Consider the following 19,127-nt stretch of genomic DNA (forward strand, 5'->3'; position numbering starts at 1 on the left):
ATACTTGGTGGTCCATTCCTAGGAACCTGCTTAAAAATGAGAAATGCCTCTTGGCCAATACCCATGTCTACATTCCCAAGTTTAGGCAGAAATCATTGCTGAAACTCCATAAACATCCGATGTTTTCCTCCCATCTTCCAACCTCCTTTGGATAAAACCCTTCTGAATCCTGTTGAGAGCCCCCTTTCTTCTGCTTTTAATATTGAACTTTAAATGGAGCAGATGCTATACATCTACTCCAAAAGTATGTCAACTTGGCCCTTCCTCCTTATTCATTTGAAGAGGGACCTAGGACTTAGATCCAAGTTCAGCTGAACCATCCCATCTAGCATATGGATTTTAGGGCAAGATTTTACCTCCGCTATCCAATCCAAGTAAATGTGGGCTTACTTGGTAACTCAGTGTGTAAAGTCTTTACCCTTGAATAGTATTTTGTGATCATATGAGATGCACCTGGTGCTGTTATTTGGATTTGGAACAAGAAAACCTAAAAAGGCCATCTGGTCTACCATGTAACACCATAGAAAGGACAGCAGAGACACAGGCAAAGCTGGAACCTGCTGACACCACTAAATTTATATTACCTATGGACCCCACTGAACCACTGTGGTAAGGATAACCCAAAATACAAGACAAAGGGACAAGATTTCTTGTTCTAGTTTCTTATCTTCCTTCCTTACATCCATAGATACATCCATAGATACGTGGCCTTGACAAGTAGGAAGTTTGGGAGAAGGAGGCAGGATCTGTCTTGTTGTCCCACTGCCCCATTATACTGTCATCTTTACTTTGGTGAAGCTCCATCAAGGTAGCTCCCCTACCCGCTCCTCACAGCTGTGTGTTAAAGAAAAGAGAAGTAGAGAGCAAGAGTGGATTCTATGGTGGGATTTATTAACTTCATGTCTATCAATATTTTGAACTTCATCTTTTCTGTTGTGATTTATCCTATATGTTGTAGGATATTTAGCAGAATCCCTGCCCTTATCCCCTAAATGTCCATAGCATTCTTCCTTTTCTCTGTGGTGACATTCAAAACGTATTCAGACATTTCCAGCAGTTCCCCCACACTGAGAGCCACAGCTTGAGAGGTTTGCTATGGAGCTTCCTTATCAAGTCTAAGAATCAAGAGGAAGTCCCTCAGTCATAATGTGTGGTAAATGGGTTATTTCCCCACCAGTGTAATGAGCCAATGCAGGACAGATTAATACACACACACACACACACACACACACATGTAAACTCAAGTTTATTGGGAAATTGATGGGGAGAGAGGTTTGCTGGCCTCAAGGAAGGAGCCCAGGGAAGTCACCATGGGAGGTAGACAGAGGGAGCAGGAAGAGAACTAGAGAAAGCATTCACACAAAGAAAAGGAAAGGGTAGAGAAGAAAGGAAGAGGAGGAAGGGGAGGAGGAGAAGGAGAAGAACAAGAACAAGACAAGCAGAAGCAGCAGAAGAACAAGAACAGGAAGGAGGAGGGAGAGAAGGAGAAGGAAGAAACCAAAATAGCAGTTATACAGCAAAGAGCCTCTTGGGGGAAGGGCAACCCAGACCCTGGGCTGGAAAGTTCAGGGTTGGAGGCAGGGTATGCCAGGTAGGGACTGAGGGACATTGGGAGAATCTGGAGTCCAGGTATGCTTTGGTACATAAAATATGCACCTTCACTATTTTTTTTCTAGATCTGAAACCAAACAGTATATCATAGAAGATTTAGAGGAAATGTGTAGCTGGGTAAATCGGTTCTCACTTTAAACATCAGGGGTTCTATTACTCAAAAACAAGTAGGAAAAGCCACAGAACCTGCTTCCAGACGTTTCTATCTTATAAAGCCTATAAGGGACCTTCTCGTTAGAAGCTAGTTAGAAACACTTGTCCAATCACTTGAGCCCTAACTGATATGATTACCACTTTCTTCATCCAGTAATGTAAGTTTGAATTCACTATCCAAAGAATAATGGATAAAAGGAACAATGTCTGAAAATACTCAGAAGCCGGGTACAGCTCAGAAGGCATTAAACAGAGCAGTTGCAATGAGGCTAATTCTCACCCAGAGAGCCGTCATTGAAATAGAAGGCCATGGTCACCAGGGCCTGCGGTCATTGTGGTAGTTAAGGAAGAAGACAGTATCATTATGCAAAATTGTCAAAATTAAAACGGCAGGCACAGTGCTGTTATTCAACATTGAACTGCCACTTTCTAGTTCTCATTGTAAATGCAAAAAGCCTTTAGTGCCCTCTTTATATCTCATTGCTTAGAGCCAGCTGTTTGGCAATTATATTTTTATGAAGTTAGCAAAATTGACATTAGAATCGCCTCAGGATAGAAGGGGGCCGTGTTCTAGGGTTTTAAGGTTGAGTTTAGTACAGTAATAGAGACATTCCAATCTATCCAGTACTTGGCCTGCCCATATTCATCACTTAAGATAAGTTATTTTACTCAAAAACAAGTTTTTCCAAAAGAAGATTGTTTTTATGTTATTAAAGTACCACAGAAATCCTCCAATACCAGAAAAGGAAAAAAAAAAAAGTAAAGTAGAAAAGGCCGCAGGCAAAGAGGATCTGCTTAAAGCTTCTGATCGAGAACGTGCTGGTTATCCATTCTCTAGAAATGAACATTCAGGAAAATCTTCATGATTTTTAAGCCAAAGTGAAGACAGACGAAGAAAGGGCATCACGGGCTGGAACAGGAAGCCGGAAGTCGGAAGCCGGAAGTCGGAAGCTGGAAACCGGAAGTTACAGCATTTAAAGCTCCATGTGAAGAAAGCCGAGTGTTAGGGATGAGAGATGATCAATCGCTAGGATGAAGCAGACAAACTCTGCTGGGTTCAGGGGTGATGCCCTTAGCGGTTTTAGCATCTACATGAAGGTTTGCTTGAAATCAACAACTGCAGATGGAATTTCTGGTCTTGAGCAGTGACTAGAGGTTAGACAGAACTAACCAAAGAAACACTCTGAAGGAGTAGCAATAGGTTGTGAAGATGATAGACAGAAGTAGAAGAAATCTCAGTTAGGGCCCCGAGGCTCTAACTCTTAGCTGCAGGAACTTGCAATTACTGCAAGGGATAGGCTTGGGGAGAAGAAGGGAGTAAATCAAGCAGTTCCTGGCTGAAAGAGAAGAGCTGGAGTGGCCGTGGCCTAGCAACACATCACATGGTCTGCCCTGCTTCTGCAGAACACTTGCCCATCATGGCCATGTAGCTGAAAGAAAACCAGTGACTTTAGCTCAAAGTTTATGTGCTTCTGGGGTGCTAGCCTGGCATGCAAAAACTGAGCTGGTGACAGTATTAGTACAAACAATGTATTCAGGCACTCCATTTAGCAGAGCTGGCAGTGACATTGGGAATATAGGTTGCTTTGTATAACATCTGAGAAGAAAAGCACTGGGGGAAAAGATCTCATCCAATGTGTTAAAATAATAGTAACAGTAATAATAGTAACAAATCAAAATAACAGGTAGCAACCTCATAAAATATGTCAGTGAAAGTTTCAGGGCAGAGAAAAGAAAGAACATCATATCATCTGATAAATGAGAAAAAGGAGAGGAGCGAATAACAGATCCTGAGAATTATCAGTAAGAGAAATGTGCTGAGCTACCTTCTGGTGCTGAGACCCCCCTGTATCACCAGCCCCTCTAAAGACAAGCTCGTCAAACCAAGCAAGACTTTTTGAACAGCATGACTCAGGAGCCAGAGAAGGAAGGACAGTGACCAGAACAGCAGAGAAGTGGCGAGTAGCTATGGCATCTCTCTTCTTACTCATGACCAAAAGGCAGGGATGGCCTGGATGTGATGGTATGAGCCTTTAAGCCCAGAACTCTGGAGGTTGATCTCTGTCTGATCTGCATAGGGAGTCCCAGGTCAGCCATTGTACACCAGGAGAATCCTAGCTCTAAACTTTGTATTTAGGAGTGGGTGAGAGTTGGGGAGTGGGAATGAATACAGTCGCTGAGACACTGTGGAGGTGACAGTTCATCCTACCTAGACATGGATATGAGAACACCAGGGCCAGATCAGAAAGAAAATGGTTATTGGAAAACCTATATTAATATGAGAAGGCATAAGAATATGTGATCATTCTTTTAATCATGCTTGAGTGTGAGCACAATGAAACAACAGCATTGGACCCCACACCTTCCATCCTGTGACATATTCAAAAGGGGATGCTCAGGTGACAGGGTTGCAGAAATGCCTTGTCATCTTCAGAGATCCTCCAAGGCGAAGGCTGGCCCAGCAGTAGCAAACCTTGTCACACAAGGCCTACATTACTGAAAAGGCCTGCATTACTGAAGAGGAAACTGTTCGTCACCAGCTGGAGAGCCTCTGCGCTCCTCTAACTGACAGTGTTAGTTCGTTGTTCCAAGTTGTCAGTGCCTGGGTAATAGGCTCAATAAATGATTGGGTAGCCCTTAACATAATGATTTCTCGTTCCTCACTCTGGATGAGAAATGGGGGTGAAGAGGGAAGAAAGAAAGAATAAGGGAAGGAAAGGGAGGGAGGGAAGGAAGGAGGGAAGTGGGAGGGTAGGTGAAACAGGGGGCAGGAAAGACAGCTCTGTAGCAAAATGGAAACTAGAAGGAAGAAACTGAATTACTAAGAGATTTTCTCTCAGTAACAAGCATTAACAGGAAAAGGGATACATATACGAGACCTGCCAACAAAGGGCATTACCCCATCCCTGACAATAACTCTCAATACTGAGAGAGGACTCTCTATTTTCTCAGTTTTAGTAGCACACGGAAAGGATGAATAAATAGCTGATATATGGTATGCCCAAGTGTGCCAACGTTCTAGGTGGCTTCATAATCTACAAAGATTTGATAACTCAGTTCTGACTCCTGCTGTCCAAGACCATCAGACACAACATTCTGTTTAAGACTCTGACCTTACCTTCCCAGCTCTGTGTCATTTGAGACATTTATTTCAAGAACGGGAGAAAACCTAGCAAGATGCTAAGTCACTTTCCTCTCTTACTCTTCAAGACCACTTCCTAAAGCAGTGCTATTCTGCCTGTGATCGAATGCGTGAATAAACTTTTCATGCATCAACCCTTTGCATAGAGAAGGCATGGCGCTAGGAGAGACTGTCTCTATACAAGATGGGACAATGACACTACTAAACCAGACCTCTCTGTGGGCAGAAATAAAAATGCATTGGGGGAATCAAACTGCCAAGACCATCTATGGGGAGTGAGGGTGCGGAGAGAAAAGCAAAATGGTGGAAAGCAAGCAAATTGTGTATGTCAGTTAGCAGGGTCGGGGACTGAATTGATATAGGCTGTCAGGGTTGATCCAGAACTAGGTACCCTTGGCAGATGTAGCTGACCTTTTGGGGGAAGGTTAAGGGAGGTTCCTGGAGGATTAGGGAAAGTTCCTGATGAACAGAGCCACCTTAAGAGATCTTCTTTTCTAGTAAACAGAAACCTTTAGGCTTATTTACCCAATGACAATCCTTGTGTTTACCGGCCAGAGTCCTGTTTAGGACAGTGTCAGCAGCTCTGCCATTTGGGGGCAAGGTGGCTTAGGACCCAACAGCCTAACTTCTTTAGCAAAGGAGATTTTTTTTTTCCTGCTTGCTAGGTGTGGGCCCCAGGTCAGCAAAGTGAGCTGGGGGCGGGGTGGAGGCAGGAGTGGGGGCAAGCCTGGGTCACAGAGGCTGCCTTAGCTGTCAAAGCACCAACGCAGCATAAGAATGGCATTCGAGAAAAAGGAGGGAGGTGATTGGAGAATGGGTGGCGAGAAGAAGGCTTATGGGACATATGGGGAGGAGGGAACTGGGAAAGGGGAAATCATTTGGAATGTAAATAAAATATATATATAAAAATAGAATGGCATTCGCCAGCCCCATATGGAAGACTTTTCATGTGTTTGACCTTTATAACCCTATAGTTAGCTATTATCATTTCCCCTCATTCATAACTGGAGGGACTGTGGTAGAAAAAAAAAAATTAAGTTACTTCTACAAGACCACACAATTGTGAGGAGCAGAGCCAAGATCCAAACTAGTCTAGTGTCAGCATCTGTACTTATACAAAACTTGTACTACACAAAACTTCCAGCCGGGTACACCATAAACGGCAGCAGCTCTTAAGAAAGCAGACCTGGATTTGAGAAAAAAGTTAAAGGGATTATTGTAGTATAAAATAGCATGATATAATTTTAAATGTGAGAGAGAAAGAGAAAGAGAGAGAGAGAGAGAGAGAGAGAGAAAGATAGAATAGTTTTTAGAAAACATAAATTACACTTCCAGTGTAAAGGACCATTATTGTTTTAAGCCCTTATTAAATCATCCTCAGATCATATTTTATCCATTTTACTAGTTTTACATAAATCCTAAAAAGAATGCATACTACTATGATTTTTGGATGATATGCTCAATGGCTTTTTTTACCTTTTTTTGTTAAAAGAACTTAACCTTTTGTTTAAGATTTTCTATTTGAAGATCAGAATAACTGCTTTTTTAGAAGCGAGGAAAGAATGTCAACGTTTTTCAAAAGATCAGATTCTAGATCTAGTGCAAGAGTAAAGATGCCAGTCAGAGGTTACCAAAAACGTCTAAGGCCCTGGGTTCAATCCTAAGCAACATTCATATATGTACAGACACACACACACACAGATACACACACACATACACACACATACACACACATACACACACATACACATATATACACACACATACACACACATACACACACATACACACACACATACGCACACACATACACACACATACACACACACATACACATACACACACAGATACACACACATACACACACATACACACACACATACACATACACACACAGATACACACACACATACACACACACAGATACACACACAGATACACACACACAGATACACACACACATACACACACACAGATACACACACAGATACACACACACAGATACACACACACATATACACACACAGATACACACACACATATACATACATACACACACATACACATACACACACATATATACACACACATACACACACATATACACACATACACACATATACACACACATACACACACATGCACACACACATACACACATATACACACATACACACACATACACACACACATACACACACACAGATACACATACATACACACACATACACATACACACACATATACACATATACACATACACACATACACACACATACACATACACACACAGAGAGATACACATACATACACATACACACACACACACACACACACATCCCTTGAAAGCACCTTGTCTCTCCTCCTCACATTTTGCTTGATAAACAACAGAATCTCTTCAAAGTTAATTGCTTTATTAGTTTTCTGTTGTCACTGCAAAAATAATCACCAAGGCATGTTTTGAAACAATATACATGTATTTTCTTATAGTTATTTGGAGTTAGAGAAATTGCACATTCAGTTAAAGAAGAGGAGGAATAAGTCAGAAAGACCTATTGTGTAATATGGTAATAGTATATATTAATAAGCAAGGATTCTTGAAAATCTCAAAGTATTAGTAAGTGTTGTCAGCATGTAACGTAAGTATGGGAATAAAGCCCACTAGCTCAATTTAGACATTCCACATGGACACGAATTTTGGAATGCATATTGCACATGATAAACACATCCAATTTCTATGTCCCAATGGAAACTATTAAAAAGAAGTCTGACACAAGCCTCGATGGGCTCAAGCCCATATGTGGACAGAGTCACCCTCCTTCCTAGGAACTCTAGAGCAGTGGTTCTCAGTCTGGGGTCACAACTCCCACAGGGGAGGAGGTTGCATATCAGATATTACATTGTGATTCACAACACTTATAAAGTAGCAATGAAATAATTTTATGGTTGGAGTCACCACAACATGAGGAAGTGTATTAATGGATTAGGAAGGTTGAGACTCACTGGTCTAAAGAAAAGGACATTCTTTGTTTTCTGTCATTTAAAATCTTTTTTCTAGCAATCATGTATATATTTGAGCTTCTGGTCCCTTCTTTCTTCAAAGCAAGGCATGGTAGTTGATTCTTGTAATCCCAGCAGAGACTGTGGCAGAAGTTGGAGGCTAGCCTGAGCTACAGAGCGAGTTCCAGGTCAGCCTGTCTCAAAAATAAATAAATAAAATAACGTACGTTGGCATCTGCCTGGCTCTTCTGCTGTTGTCAAGTCCTGATCACAGCCAGGAAAGGTTCTCTGCATTCCCAGGACTTATGTGAAAAGAGCGGTAGGCCCTTCTGGAAACACCGGGCTGACCTCCTTTGAAAGTCTCTGCTTTAATAACATTTGCCTTGTCCCTTTTGCCATACAACATATTCACAGGTTCTCAAGATTAGAATGTTATGTCTTTGGAAGAGTTATTATTCTGCGTACCATAATTGTGAACAGTAGGAACACAAACTTTAATTTGGGTCATTAAAAAGGCTTGTCGACATGTAAGCTTGAGAGTGGTCTCATTAGAGTGTCCTGAAAAACCTCTAAGTCAGAATAGCTATTATGACAGGGGGGAGAAAAGTCCAGCTAATGTGATGTCCAGCAAGAAAGAGGACAGCCATGCAATGATTTCCAGTGACAACAGAGAGGCCAGAACCAAAGGAGAGACCTGATAATAACCCAGACCACCAGACCATAGAGCAAAGTCCTCTATAGTATGTGTGTGTGTGTGTGTGTGTGTGTGTGTGTGTGTGTTATGCACTTGTGAGTACAGGCACAACTGCACCATGAAGCACATGTGGCCATCAGAGCACATCTCTGTGCAGTCACTCCTCTCATTCTATCTTTCTGTGGTTCTAGGAGTAGGATTCAGGTCATCAGGTCCTGATGCTGGTCCCCGTCTATCTTTTTTGTCTGAGTGGCAGCCAGACATTAGAAATCGTTAGAAATTAGAGATCAGACAAAAAGATCTCTCCTTATACCGAAGTCTTAAAAGAAAATAGACAAGTATTCTTCAATATAAATTAAACAAACGAAAGGCGTGGTCTCTCTTGTGCTTCTTTGGGTGGCAGCAGGGGCATCAGATGATGTTGAAGAAAGGTTGTCAGTATTCAGAAGAGGAAGCTGTCCATGAGTGCTTGTTGCTGGCAACTGGAGGGACCCACAAGCCACAGGGACTGAGAGTGCCTGCGGGGCCACCGAGCCTCAGTGCTTGCATAACTCCCCCACACTGAAACCCCAAAGGCTGTTCCAACACCATGTCTAGCTGCAGAGCTCAGGGAGAGCCAAGTTATTAAGTCTCATTACAGCCTATTGTATCATTCCATACAGTTGTATCTCACGACACGATCGCCAGGAATTTTAAGCCGCCAAGACACTGGGAGCTGACAAGGATTTGCTTTGCTTTGCTTTGCTTTGCAGAGAGCCTCTAAAAACAGAACTAATGGTAATCATGTAGAGGCCTGCTTTGCGGGAGAGGTAATTTTTGCTTTAAAAAAAAACAAAAAACAAAAAAAACTGTGTGTCCTCAAAGCAAAGGTATGACTCACGGCATGGCTGTTTTCCTATTTAGAGGTGTCAGCAAGGAGTCAGAGAACCAGGCTAGGCCTAATCTCGCAGAAGTCACTAATGGGACAAGGGAGGGATTGGAGCCACCTGCAGAGTGATCAGAATTCAAGGCAAGATTCAAGGCAGTGAGGAAACCAGAGAGTACTTGGGAATCAGTGCAGCCTAGGAGCTGATGGAAGTGGAAGAGACTGGGGAAGAAGAAGCCACCTAAGACTTCAGATTGTAGGACTGAAAAAAAAAAAGATCTCTTGAGTGAGCACAGCACTGGGGGAAAAAATCGCCAATCTCCATAGATTCCTGGCTTTGGAGCAAGAGGAAGAAGACAGGACTAAGAGAAAGAACCTGCCTCCTAAGGAAGGCCCGACCACCTCCTACGTGTCCATTCAAGGGCCACCAAAACCCAGGGGTGTGTCGGGGGGGTAACAATGCAGCTCGGTGATAGAATAAATTCATAGCATTCACAAGTGCCCCCACCCCGAATTGCATTATATATCACACTGTTTCAGTAGAGTAGAGAACACAGCAGATATCGTTTCTGTCCTTGAGGACTTAGATTCCACTGAGGTACAGAGGGAGGGAGATTAAAAACAACCTTTTTCATCTGCAGCTTCCTAAAACTATGCGGGCTTTAGATCACCTGTAATATTTCTCCCAACTCAAGTTCTGAAAGGCGAGAGAAAAAATTCGAAAGGCTTAGGAGTAGTTATTTTAGATGATACTAATTTTTTTTCATCATTGCCTTCTGGTAGTTTTCTATAATGAACTTGCATTATATATGAAATGGATTTTGCTTAAGAAAAACAGCAGAGGGATTTTTTTTTTTCCTTTCAAGAGTCATGGTTTCTTGTGAGGTGAAGTTATGCCATCCATCCATTAGTAATGAAAGCTTTAAGGGCACGGCCTCGCCCCTCCAGGGTCAGGCCTATTATGTTACCTTTGTCTAATGAGGCTTGAGAGAAGATGCTCTGAGAGTCCTCCCACCCCTTTTCTCTTCACCTCCATGGTATCAGACTCTTCCATATTCCCTGCACACACTTAAAGGAAGCTATTGCAACCTGTGAAGGTTTAGTATGATCTCTCCCAGTCTCTCTCTCTTGCTCACTCTTGCTTTCTGTCTTTCAACCACACACAGACACAGAGAGAGACACTACATATAGACACACTGTACACATACACACACACACACACACATCAGAGAGCTACAGTGTGAGGGATCACTGGCTTCTCTTCCTCAGCCCTCCCATCTCAACACCCCTAACAAAGATGTCTTCTGAACAGTTGAAGCCTGCCCTCCCCCCTCCCCGCCCTCCGTTCCTGTTTTTCAAGAGACCTCTGCTCAGCTCCTCCCCCCCCCCACCCGCACCGTGCTTATCAACTCCTAACTTCACAGGAGTCTCCTTTCTCTAAAAGTTTAATACCTATTACCCCACATGTCTGAGATCTCATCATGAAAACAGAGATCTGCTGTGCTCAGGGCTGCTCCTCAGTGATAAGAGGGCCCAAGAGGCACTGGCCACGCCAGTGTTGGCCACGCCAGTGTTGGCCACGCCAGTGTTGGCCACGCCAGTGTTGGCCACGCCAGTGTTGGCCACGCCAGTGTTGGCCATGCCAGTGAATGAAGCAGCCCCTTTGTCCCTCCCTGTCGAGCTTTATTCCCATGCATTAGCAAGCTATGGCCAAGCCCTCTGACAGCTCACAAAAGCCAACTGCCAAGTTCCCACAGACATTACAAGCCAGTTGTGAGTCTGTTTGTGGCTTAAAGAGGGCCATGGCGAGCACACTCGCTCCACAGAAATCTGCAAATGCTGCATGTCAGGACGGTGTCCCCCAAAGAGCTGGTTTCCCAGCATCCCACTGTTCTTCCCTCCTAAATGTTAACTAGGAAATTCAACTAACATGGCAATCAGCCTGCCATGAAGCCAACTTTAAAGCCTCTCAATAAAAGATGTTAGATGGTTTATAACATATTACATAGAAGCTATGTACTTACTCACTTACCCGTTGGGGCTCAGTCCTTTTCTGAGCTAATGTATGATCTAAAACGAGGCTCTGGAGGACAAGAGGGTTCAGACAATGAAAGTACCTGCCGCCAAACCTAATGGCCTGGAGTCTGACCCCTAGGGTCGCACGAGAGATGAAGAGACAGTTCCCACATGCTGTCCGTCCTTTGGTCTCCATGCATGTGTGTACTGCGGTGTGCACACCACCACCACACACAGTGCACAGACTGTATCAGAGTATTCCAGATGAAAGAAAGCACATGTCTGAGCTCCTAACGGTCCCCTGTCTGTCTTTCAGATCCCTATGTAAAGATTCACCTGATGCAGAATGGCAAGAGACTGAAGAAGAAAAAGACAACGATTAAGAAGAACACGCTTAACCCATACTACAACGAGTCCTTCAGCTTTGAAGTTCCGTTCGAGCAAATCCAGGTAGTGTCTGACACGAGTGTGCCCCTCCACTCTGTCTCCCGCCTTCAGATGGCATAACTGACTGGGAGTCGTCAGGGCCCTGCCTCCATTAGAACTGGCCCATGCACATTTGTGTGATGCCCGCGTGCCACTAAGCAGGACTTAATAAGACACACACAGCGCGAAAAGGGCTGACGCATCAGCTGGAACAGCTAGCTGCCTTCTGCTGAGCAGAAGTAAGGGAGAAAATAGAAAACCAACAGAACCATTTTGCTAGGTCAATACGTTTGTCTATGGAATCCAAAACCTAAGAGAGAATGAACTTGCCTATTCATTCCCAGGTTACAATAAGAAATCCACTTCTCTAGGGCAAAAAAACCAGCATCCGTCCTTCTCACACTGGCCCAGTGTATGTAACGTAACTAGCTCATACACATCTTCACATGCTAGAAAACTGTAGTATGTATTTTCAACAGCTAAGTAAGTCACCCGTATGGTTTCCCTGTCCCCAGTCCCTTGTTCAATAGTCTAAGCCTGCGGGCACATTAGACCTTCTGGCAAAGCCTTGAAACGTCAGTTTTCTACCATAATTTATTTTGCAATAGCTTCTCAGTGAACTTTTTGAGTTCTAAGACCTTATTCCTATGGAAACTAACACCTCCTGGCATTTTGTTTTTTAATTCCTCAAAACAATACAAAGCAAGGTATTAGGATGAAAAAAAAATCTTGTAAACTTACTCCTTTGGGCTATAACCCTATACCTATAAAAATATTCTACCTATGAATTTCAGAAAGTACAAATATATTGAAAGGGAGGCATATTAAAAACAAAATAAAATTTTCTATTTGGGGCAGCATTTTAGAGGAGGAGAGAGCCCGAGCCCGACATGAAGCACATTGGGTTTGGGAATAGCGGGTACCCACCGGCTACATCCTGCCTTTTCTGCTCCTACAAGTTTATCTTTTTGCCTGCCTTCCTTCCTTCCTTCCTTCCTTCCTTCCTTCCTTCCTTCCTTCCTTCCTTCCTTCCTTTTAATCATAGACTACTATTTTCCCCTTCTTTGTATTTCTCTGAAGCAGTGGCTCTCAATTTTCCTAACTCTGTGACCATTAATACTTCCTCATGTTGTACTGACCCCCAACTATAAAATTATTTTTGTTGCTACTTCATAACTGTAATTTTGCTACTGTCATGAATCATAATATAAATGTCTGCCTGCAGGACATGTGATGTAGAGCCCCTGTGAAAGGTTGTTCACCCCTCCCCCCCCAGGGGTCATGACCCCCAGGTTGAGAACTACTACCTTACCCTGCTAAAATACTTTGTTTTTTTCTCTTAGGCTGAGATTATAAGATTGTGTCTTCTGTCTTTTTCAATCCTTCTAAAACATTTTGTGAAGGAAGCAAATTATGCTAATTTCTGAAAGCATGCAAAAAATACATATGTCACCACCATTGAAAAAATATATAAATAGACCATGGAAGCCCCTGCAAAATACATCCGATGGGTGCCCTAATCAGCTCACCCCTCAGTCACAGAGTCAAGTTTGTCCTAACTATGAAAACGTCTATTATGGTTGCACATGATGTTCCCGCACTGGCCCCTGCACAGCTGTTGCATCATGGGACAGGATCTGAGAGTCAAAGCCACAAATACCAACTTACCCTTGTTCCCACACACTACCTAGTAATTAGGTAATTCATTTATTTTATTTATCTGTGGTACTGGGGGATGACCCACCTACCACTGAGCCATATCCTCTGCCTAGAAAGGCCATTTTCTTTTTTTTTCTTTTTCTTTCTTTCTTTTTTCTTTTTTCTTTCTTTTTTTTTTTTTTTATGAGACAGGGTTTCTCTGTGTAGCCCTGGCTGTCCTGGAACTCACTCTGTAGACCAGGCTGGCCTCGAACTCAGAAATCCGCCTGTCTCTGCCTCCCAGAGTGCTGGGATTACAGGCGTGCGCCACCACCGCCCGGCGAAAGGCCATTTTCTTAATAGCAGCATCATAGCAAGGCTGCACATAGAAGATGATACTACATTTTGCACTATATTCTAAATTCCACACACAGAAGTGACTGGGAGATGGTTAAGTGATACTTACTGTCGGTCATCATAATCTGGGGCTGATGCCCGGGTCCCACGTGCTAAGGAAAGAGAAGCAACTCTGGTAAGTTGTCCTCTGACCTCAACATATGCAACATGGTACATATACCTGCACACATGCGCACACACAGAAAAATGAATGAATAAACGTAATAAGAAGATCGCTTTTCAAAAAAGAGGTATTTGTTTTTGCTGTTCCAAAGATGTACATCAGTAGCACCTCAGCAAACTGACAGGGTCAAAAAGTCCACCGGAGTCATAACTCAGTGTATCTTCACCAGGGCCTGGCTTTCACAGATGAATTTTCCTTCCATTTGCTGGCCAAAATCAATATAGCTACTTTATTTTAATCTTTTATCTTTATATCCAGTGTCTAAATCACAACCTTCACCTAGTCCAGCTAACCAAATTCATTTCCTGGGAAGTAGAATTCTTTAGAGAGTGTATGTTTTACACTACAATAATATACTAATTAACAGTATATAATAGCGTAATATACTAATTAATGTTCATTAAGAAAATTATACTCAAGAAAATGCATATTTTCTTTAGTTACTGTCCTTTTAAAAGACTTCTCCTATATTGTCACATTTTGTAGTCACAATATGATTAGGTCAGATCCTTTTAGTTGTACATGAAATGTGACCTCTTGAAATGAGATCATAACACATGATTACTCTGAAAGTTTTAGTAAAGACAAAGAGCATGGCCCAGATCCTCATGCCAGAACACTCATGGATGAGACACGGAAAGCCATATCACAACCTACCAAAGGGAGCTTGGCATGGTGGTTAAAAGCACAGAAACCAGCTGATCATTCCTTATGTGACCTTGAACAGGCCATAAAACTTTCATGAGCTTCCAGCATCTTTATCTATACAATGGAAATATTAATAGAATCTATTGAAAAAAATAACTGAGTTGTTTCTTAGACAAAGATATTAGATAATGTGAAGTATGTAGTAAAAATTAATGTGTATGTATTAACATGACCACCAGGCATGATGACACATAATCTCACCACTTGGGAGGGAGAAACAGGAGAATCAAGAGATCAGGGCCGCCAGCTATACAGTGAGCTTGAAGCCAATCTGAGGTCCATGAGACACTGCCCCCACCCCCTCGCAAGAAAGGTAATAAGATGGTGGTGACAATGATGGTGGTGGTTATAACAACGATAATGGAGATCTAAAACAGTGAAAAGCAGCCTGAGGTCTCCACCCTCCAGTGCTCCCAGCCCTGTCTTGGTGGTCAGGAACAGATTCCTCCTTCCTCAGATCCCAAGGAAGTTCTGTGTGTCCCAAGGCTTTCCCTGGAGGGCTGGCTGACCCTGGTGCATTCTTGTGTCCTCTTTCAGAAAGTGCAAGTGGTGGTAACTGTTTTGGACTATGACAAGATTGGCAAGAACGACGCCATCGGCAAAGTCTTCGTGGGCTACAACAGCACCGGGGCAGAGCTGCGACACTGGTCAGACATGCTGGCCAACCCTCGGCGACCTATCGCCCAGTGGCACACCCTGCAGGTAGAGGAGGAGGTGGATGCCATGCTGGCTGTCAAGAAGTAAAGGGAAAAAGAAGCCTTTCTGTGTCTGCCCACATAGTGCTCTTTAGCCAGTATCTGTAAATACCTCAGTAATGGGTCCTTTCAGTTTCCAGCCATGCATTCCTAATACAATCCAGTGGTACTTCAGATCCTGTTTTAATTTGCACAAACTTAAGTGTAGAAAGCCCCTATGCCCTCATCACACCACTGCCCTCCAAATCGACTCTTCTTTTAAGCAATATGATGTGTAGATAGAGCATGACTGAAATTATGTATTGTATCACACCGTTGTATATACCAGTATGCTAAAGATTTATTTCTAGTTTGTGTATTTGTATGTTGTAAGCGTTTCCTAATCTGTGTATATCTAGATGTTTTTAATAAGATGTTCTATTTTAAACTATGTAAATTGACTGAGATATAGGAGAGCTGATAATATATTATATGGTAAATAGAGTATCGTTCTGCATTCCAGCAAAAATATCAACTTGAAAGGCACTAGTACAGTTAAACCAACATCTTAAAGGACAACTTAAATCTGAGCTTTCTATTGAATCCTTTGAGTACCAAGATTTGCTCACATGACATCTTTGATGGGCGAACCCAATTTTGTCGAATTCTTTCACAGGCAAATAGCATGACCTGAGCAGCATCCAGGCTGACCTCAAGGAAGGAAAGCCACAAACCAGAATAGCCAGAATAGCATCTGTCTGTATGTCTCTGCAAAGCTAAAATCATGGCTTCACTCTTACAGTCAAGGAAGCAATGTACAGGAGCCAATGCGTTCCTACGACCGCATAGCATCATGGTGGTGGTGGTGTGTGTGTGTGTGTGTGTGTGTGTGTGTGTGTGTGTGCAAGTGTGACCGTGTATGCACGAGTCTTATGTGTGCTGCATGCCTTTGTTTGGGGTTAGGGTTAGGGAGGAGAAGCTGAGAGAAGTCAGCCTTTCTGAAATATTGCCTGACTATTTAAACAGAAAACAATAGCTCTCCATTCTCACATTTATATAAAACGTGCAACCTGGGAATTCTGATCCAGATTTCACCCCAATGTTGATTCCAAAAGGTATGCGCGTTGAGACTTTGTAACAAAATATTTTATTATACAAAACCAGATTAGATGGAATGCAGAATATTTTTAACACAGCAATCTGTGCTTATTCCACAAAATTACTTTGTGGTAAACAGACAGTATTGTAATCCCATGAAAAGATGAATTATAACAATTAGCCATAGTTCTGAATGCACTTCGATTAAGCCAAAACAGACAGCTAGTGATCTTTTTATATGCTCTTTTTACTTAAGTTTTAATTTGTCCTTTAAACAAAGGTGAAACAAAAACTAAGAACAAGTTCTAGCAAACTGAAGCAACCTCTTATGTACACTAGATGCTTGACTTAGGAGGAGATTTTTAATGTTCTCAATGTTATTCTGTAGTAAATGGTACTGTTATGAAGCCACTAGTCATTCCATAGGAGTCTTAAGGACTGCTCTGTGTAACACTGTGACTGCCCCGTGTGCTTAGACACGTAGTTTCCTCAGTGGATAGCACCCAACTTACTCCGTAGTGATATTGTAACAATACTGCCATTCCCTCTTACTGCACTGCCCAACGTGTGTGTAGCACAAACAGTTCTCATTATTAAGGACCAATTCAGAACTGAACAGCTATGCATAGGACAGAAGGATACATAGACTGGGGAGGGTGGGGAGAACACACAGCATTTGTCAGCACTGTGCACTCGTCACATTTGTCCCGCTGCGGTAGACAGCCACTTCCGGAAGGTGAGCCTGCTACCTAACACCGCTTCTAGACTCTTCTCCCACTTGATCTGGCGGCCTGTTTTCACCTCCAGGTCACAGAGAACAGCAACATTCTGATGGGAGGAATCATCTTCACACCTACCAAAATACAATGGAGGCATGCTAAGCATGGCCTCGTGTTTGATCTTTAGGATTTAGCTCCATGTTTTGGACAAAACTCAAGAGAATCCCAAAAAGGGCTGTGGGTAGACTTTAAACACGAGGTCGGCTGTTCCTCCTGTACACACAACACAAAATCCAAACCCTGGTTGTGATTCTTCCCTCATTAGAGATGAGGCAAAGCCTTTGCCCTTCACTCCCATCACAACACACTCTTTAGAACTAGAACAGACACACAGGACAAGGAGAAAATCCCTTCCTGTGAATGAACAGCACATTTATGAAGTCACAAGTCATAATGTTTAATGTGGTTTAAACATTAAAACCACAGATGATAGGAAATACACACTCATAGGCAAGATTAAACAGCAATTCAAACAGGAGACTCAAATGAGGGGCTTTCCTATTTAAGGAACCAAGTCCTACCAAAGAGAAGGAGTTGACTTAAAAAAAAAAAAAAGCAAGAAAAAAAAAAACACGTTACACACCAGACACCGGCATTTCATTTCACTGTCTCCCGACTTGAGTTGTACACAATGGAACGACATTTCCAAGGAAGCAGCTCCCAGCTGCCGAACAGACATTCCTTCCTGCATTTACAAGACTACTAGCACATTCTCTTGCAACACTGCCAACGTGGGATTGTCACCATAGAATTAGTTGGTACTATATCATCTCTCATGAGCCGGTGACTGGACCTGCTTTCTGACAAAGATCCATCCTCTGATAAGCCACACATACCTTTCTGACAATGCAGTGTGAAGTCTTAGAAGCTGATGCCCTAGAAAGATCCTAGTTGCCTTTGTGTATATTTACTGCCTGCTTGAGTGTTTCTATGTGTGGGTTCTCTCTGTGTCTTGTAGAAATGTTGGCGTGTCTTCCGCCATAAGGCTCGTGGCCTGCGAGCCAACTCCTTTAGTTGTATTTTTCCTTCATTTTTTAAGTGGTTTAAATTCTGTTTCACTTTGTGTAGTGAACCCCATGGTAGTTTTCTGATTGTTGTTAAAAATGACTTAACATATTACATGGACACTCAATAAAAATGTTTTATTTCCTGTTGATCGTTGCTGTCTTTCAACTCTTATTTTTTGTCACCCGACTCCTGTGTTCATAGAGGACTTGTTGACCTTGCAAATAGCCAGAAGTTGCAGCAGCTAAAAGAAAGCGTGTGCTAAATGCCAGCCTCAAAATCAAGCCTGGAACAACAGAGCAGCCACAGGTGGGGAGGGGGGAGTACAGTGCCCAGAGGGCATCTGTCCTGTATCCCTCCTCACCTCCATTTCTCTTTGCCTGAGCATACTTTAGAACGTCTCAGTTTGCCTAAAATGTGTACTTGAGGGATTTTACTTCAATGCCAAGCTGACACACACTTCCCCAGAGGGAAACTAAAATCAAATTGCTTTAAGTGTATCTTTAGGGGACAGACTGACTAGTAAAGCCCATGGCTGCTAAAAGGACTAGAAGCAGTCGAAGCTTCTAGTGCTGAAGAAGTAGAGCACGGAGCTTCTAGGCACCATTCCTTACTGGATGCTGGCTCAGACTGATAGACACTGCGCCATGGTGTGCATACTCAGAAGTAAGCACCTTGGAGGCTGTGTGGCCAGCTCCATACATAGGCGTGTGAAGTGCTCATCAGGAGAGCATGGGA

The 19,127-nt window shown here is 42.8% G+C and overlaps 1 protein-coding gene across 1 annotated transcript in view; it reads left to right on the top strand.

Moving 5' to 3' along the window:
- Syt1 (synaptotagmin 1) overlaps positions 1-18,538 on the top strand; it is a 533,203-nt gene extending 514,665 nt beyond the window's left edge. Inside the window, exons 10-11 of the mRNA XM_052165717.1 lie at positions 11,798-11,931; positions 15,371-18,538. Of these exons, the coding sequence (XP_052021677.1) occupies positions 11,798-11,931; positions 15,371-15,577 (341 nt within the window). The 3' untranslated portion in view covers positions 15,578-18,538. The remainder of the gene's footprint in view (positions 1-11,797; positions 11,932-15,370) is intronic.
- The last annotated feature ends 589 nt before the right edge of the window (positions 18,539-19,127 follow it).

This window comes from Apodemus sylvaticus, chromosome 20 (genome assembly GCF_947179515.1).
Source record: "Apodemus sylvaticus chromosome 20, mApoSyl1.1, whole genome shotgun sequence".
Classification (NCBI taxonomy): Eukaryota; Metazoa; Chordata; class Mammalia; order Rodentia; family Muridae; genus Apodemus; species Apodemus sylvaticus.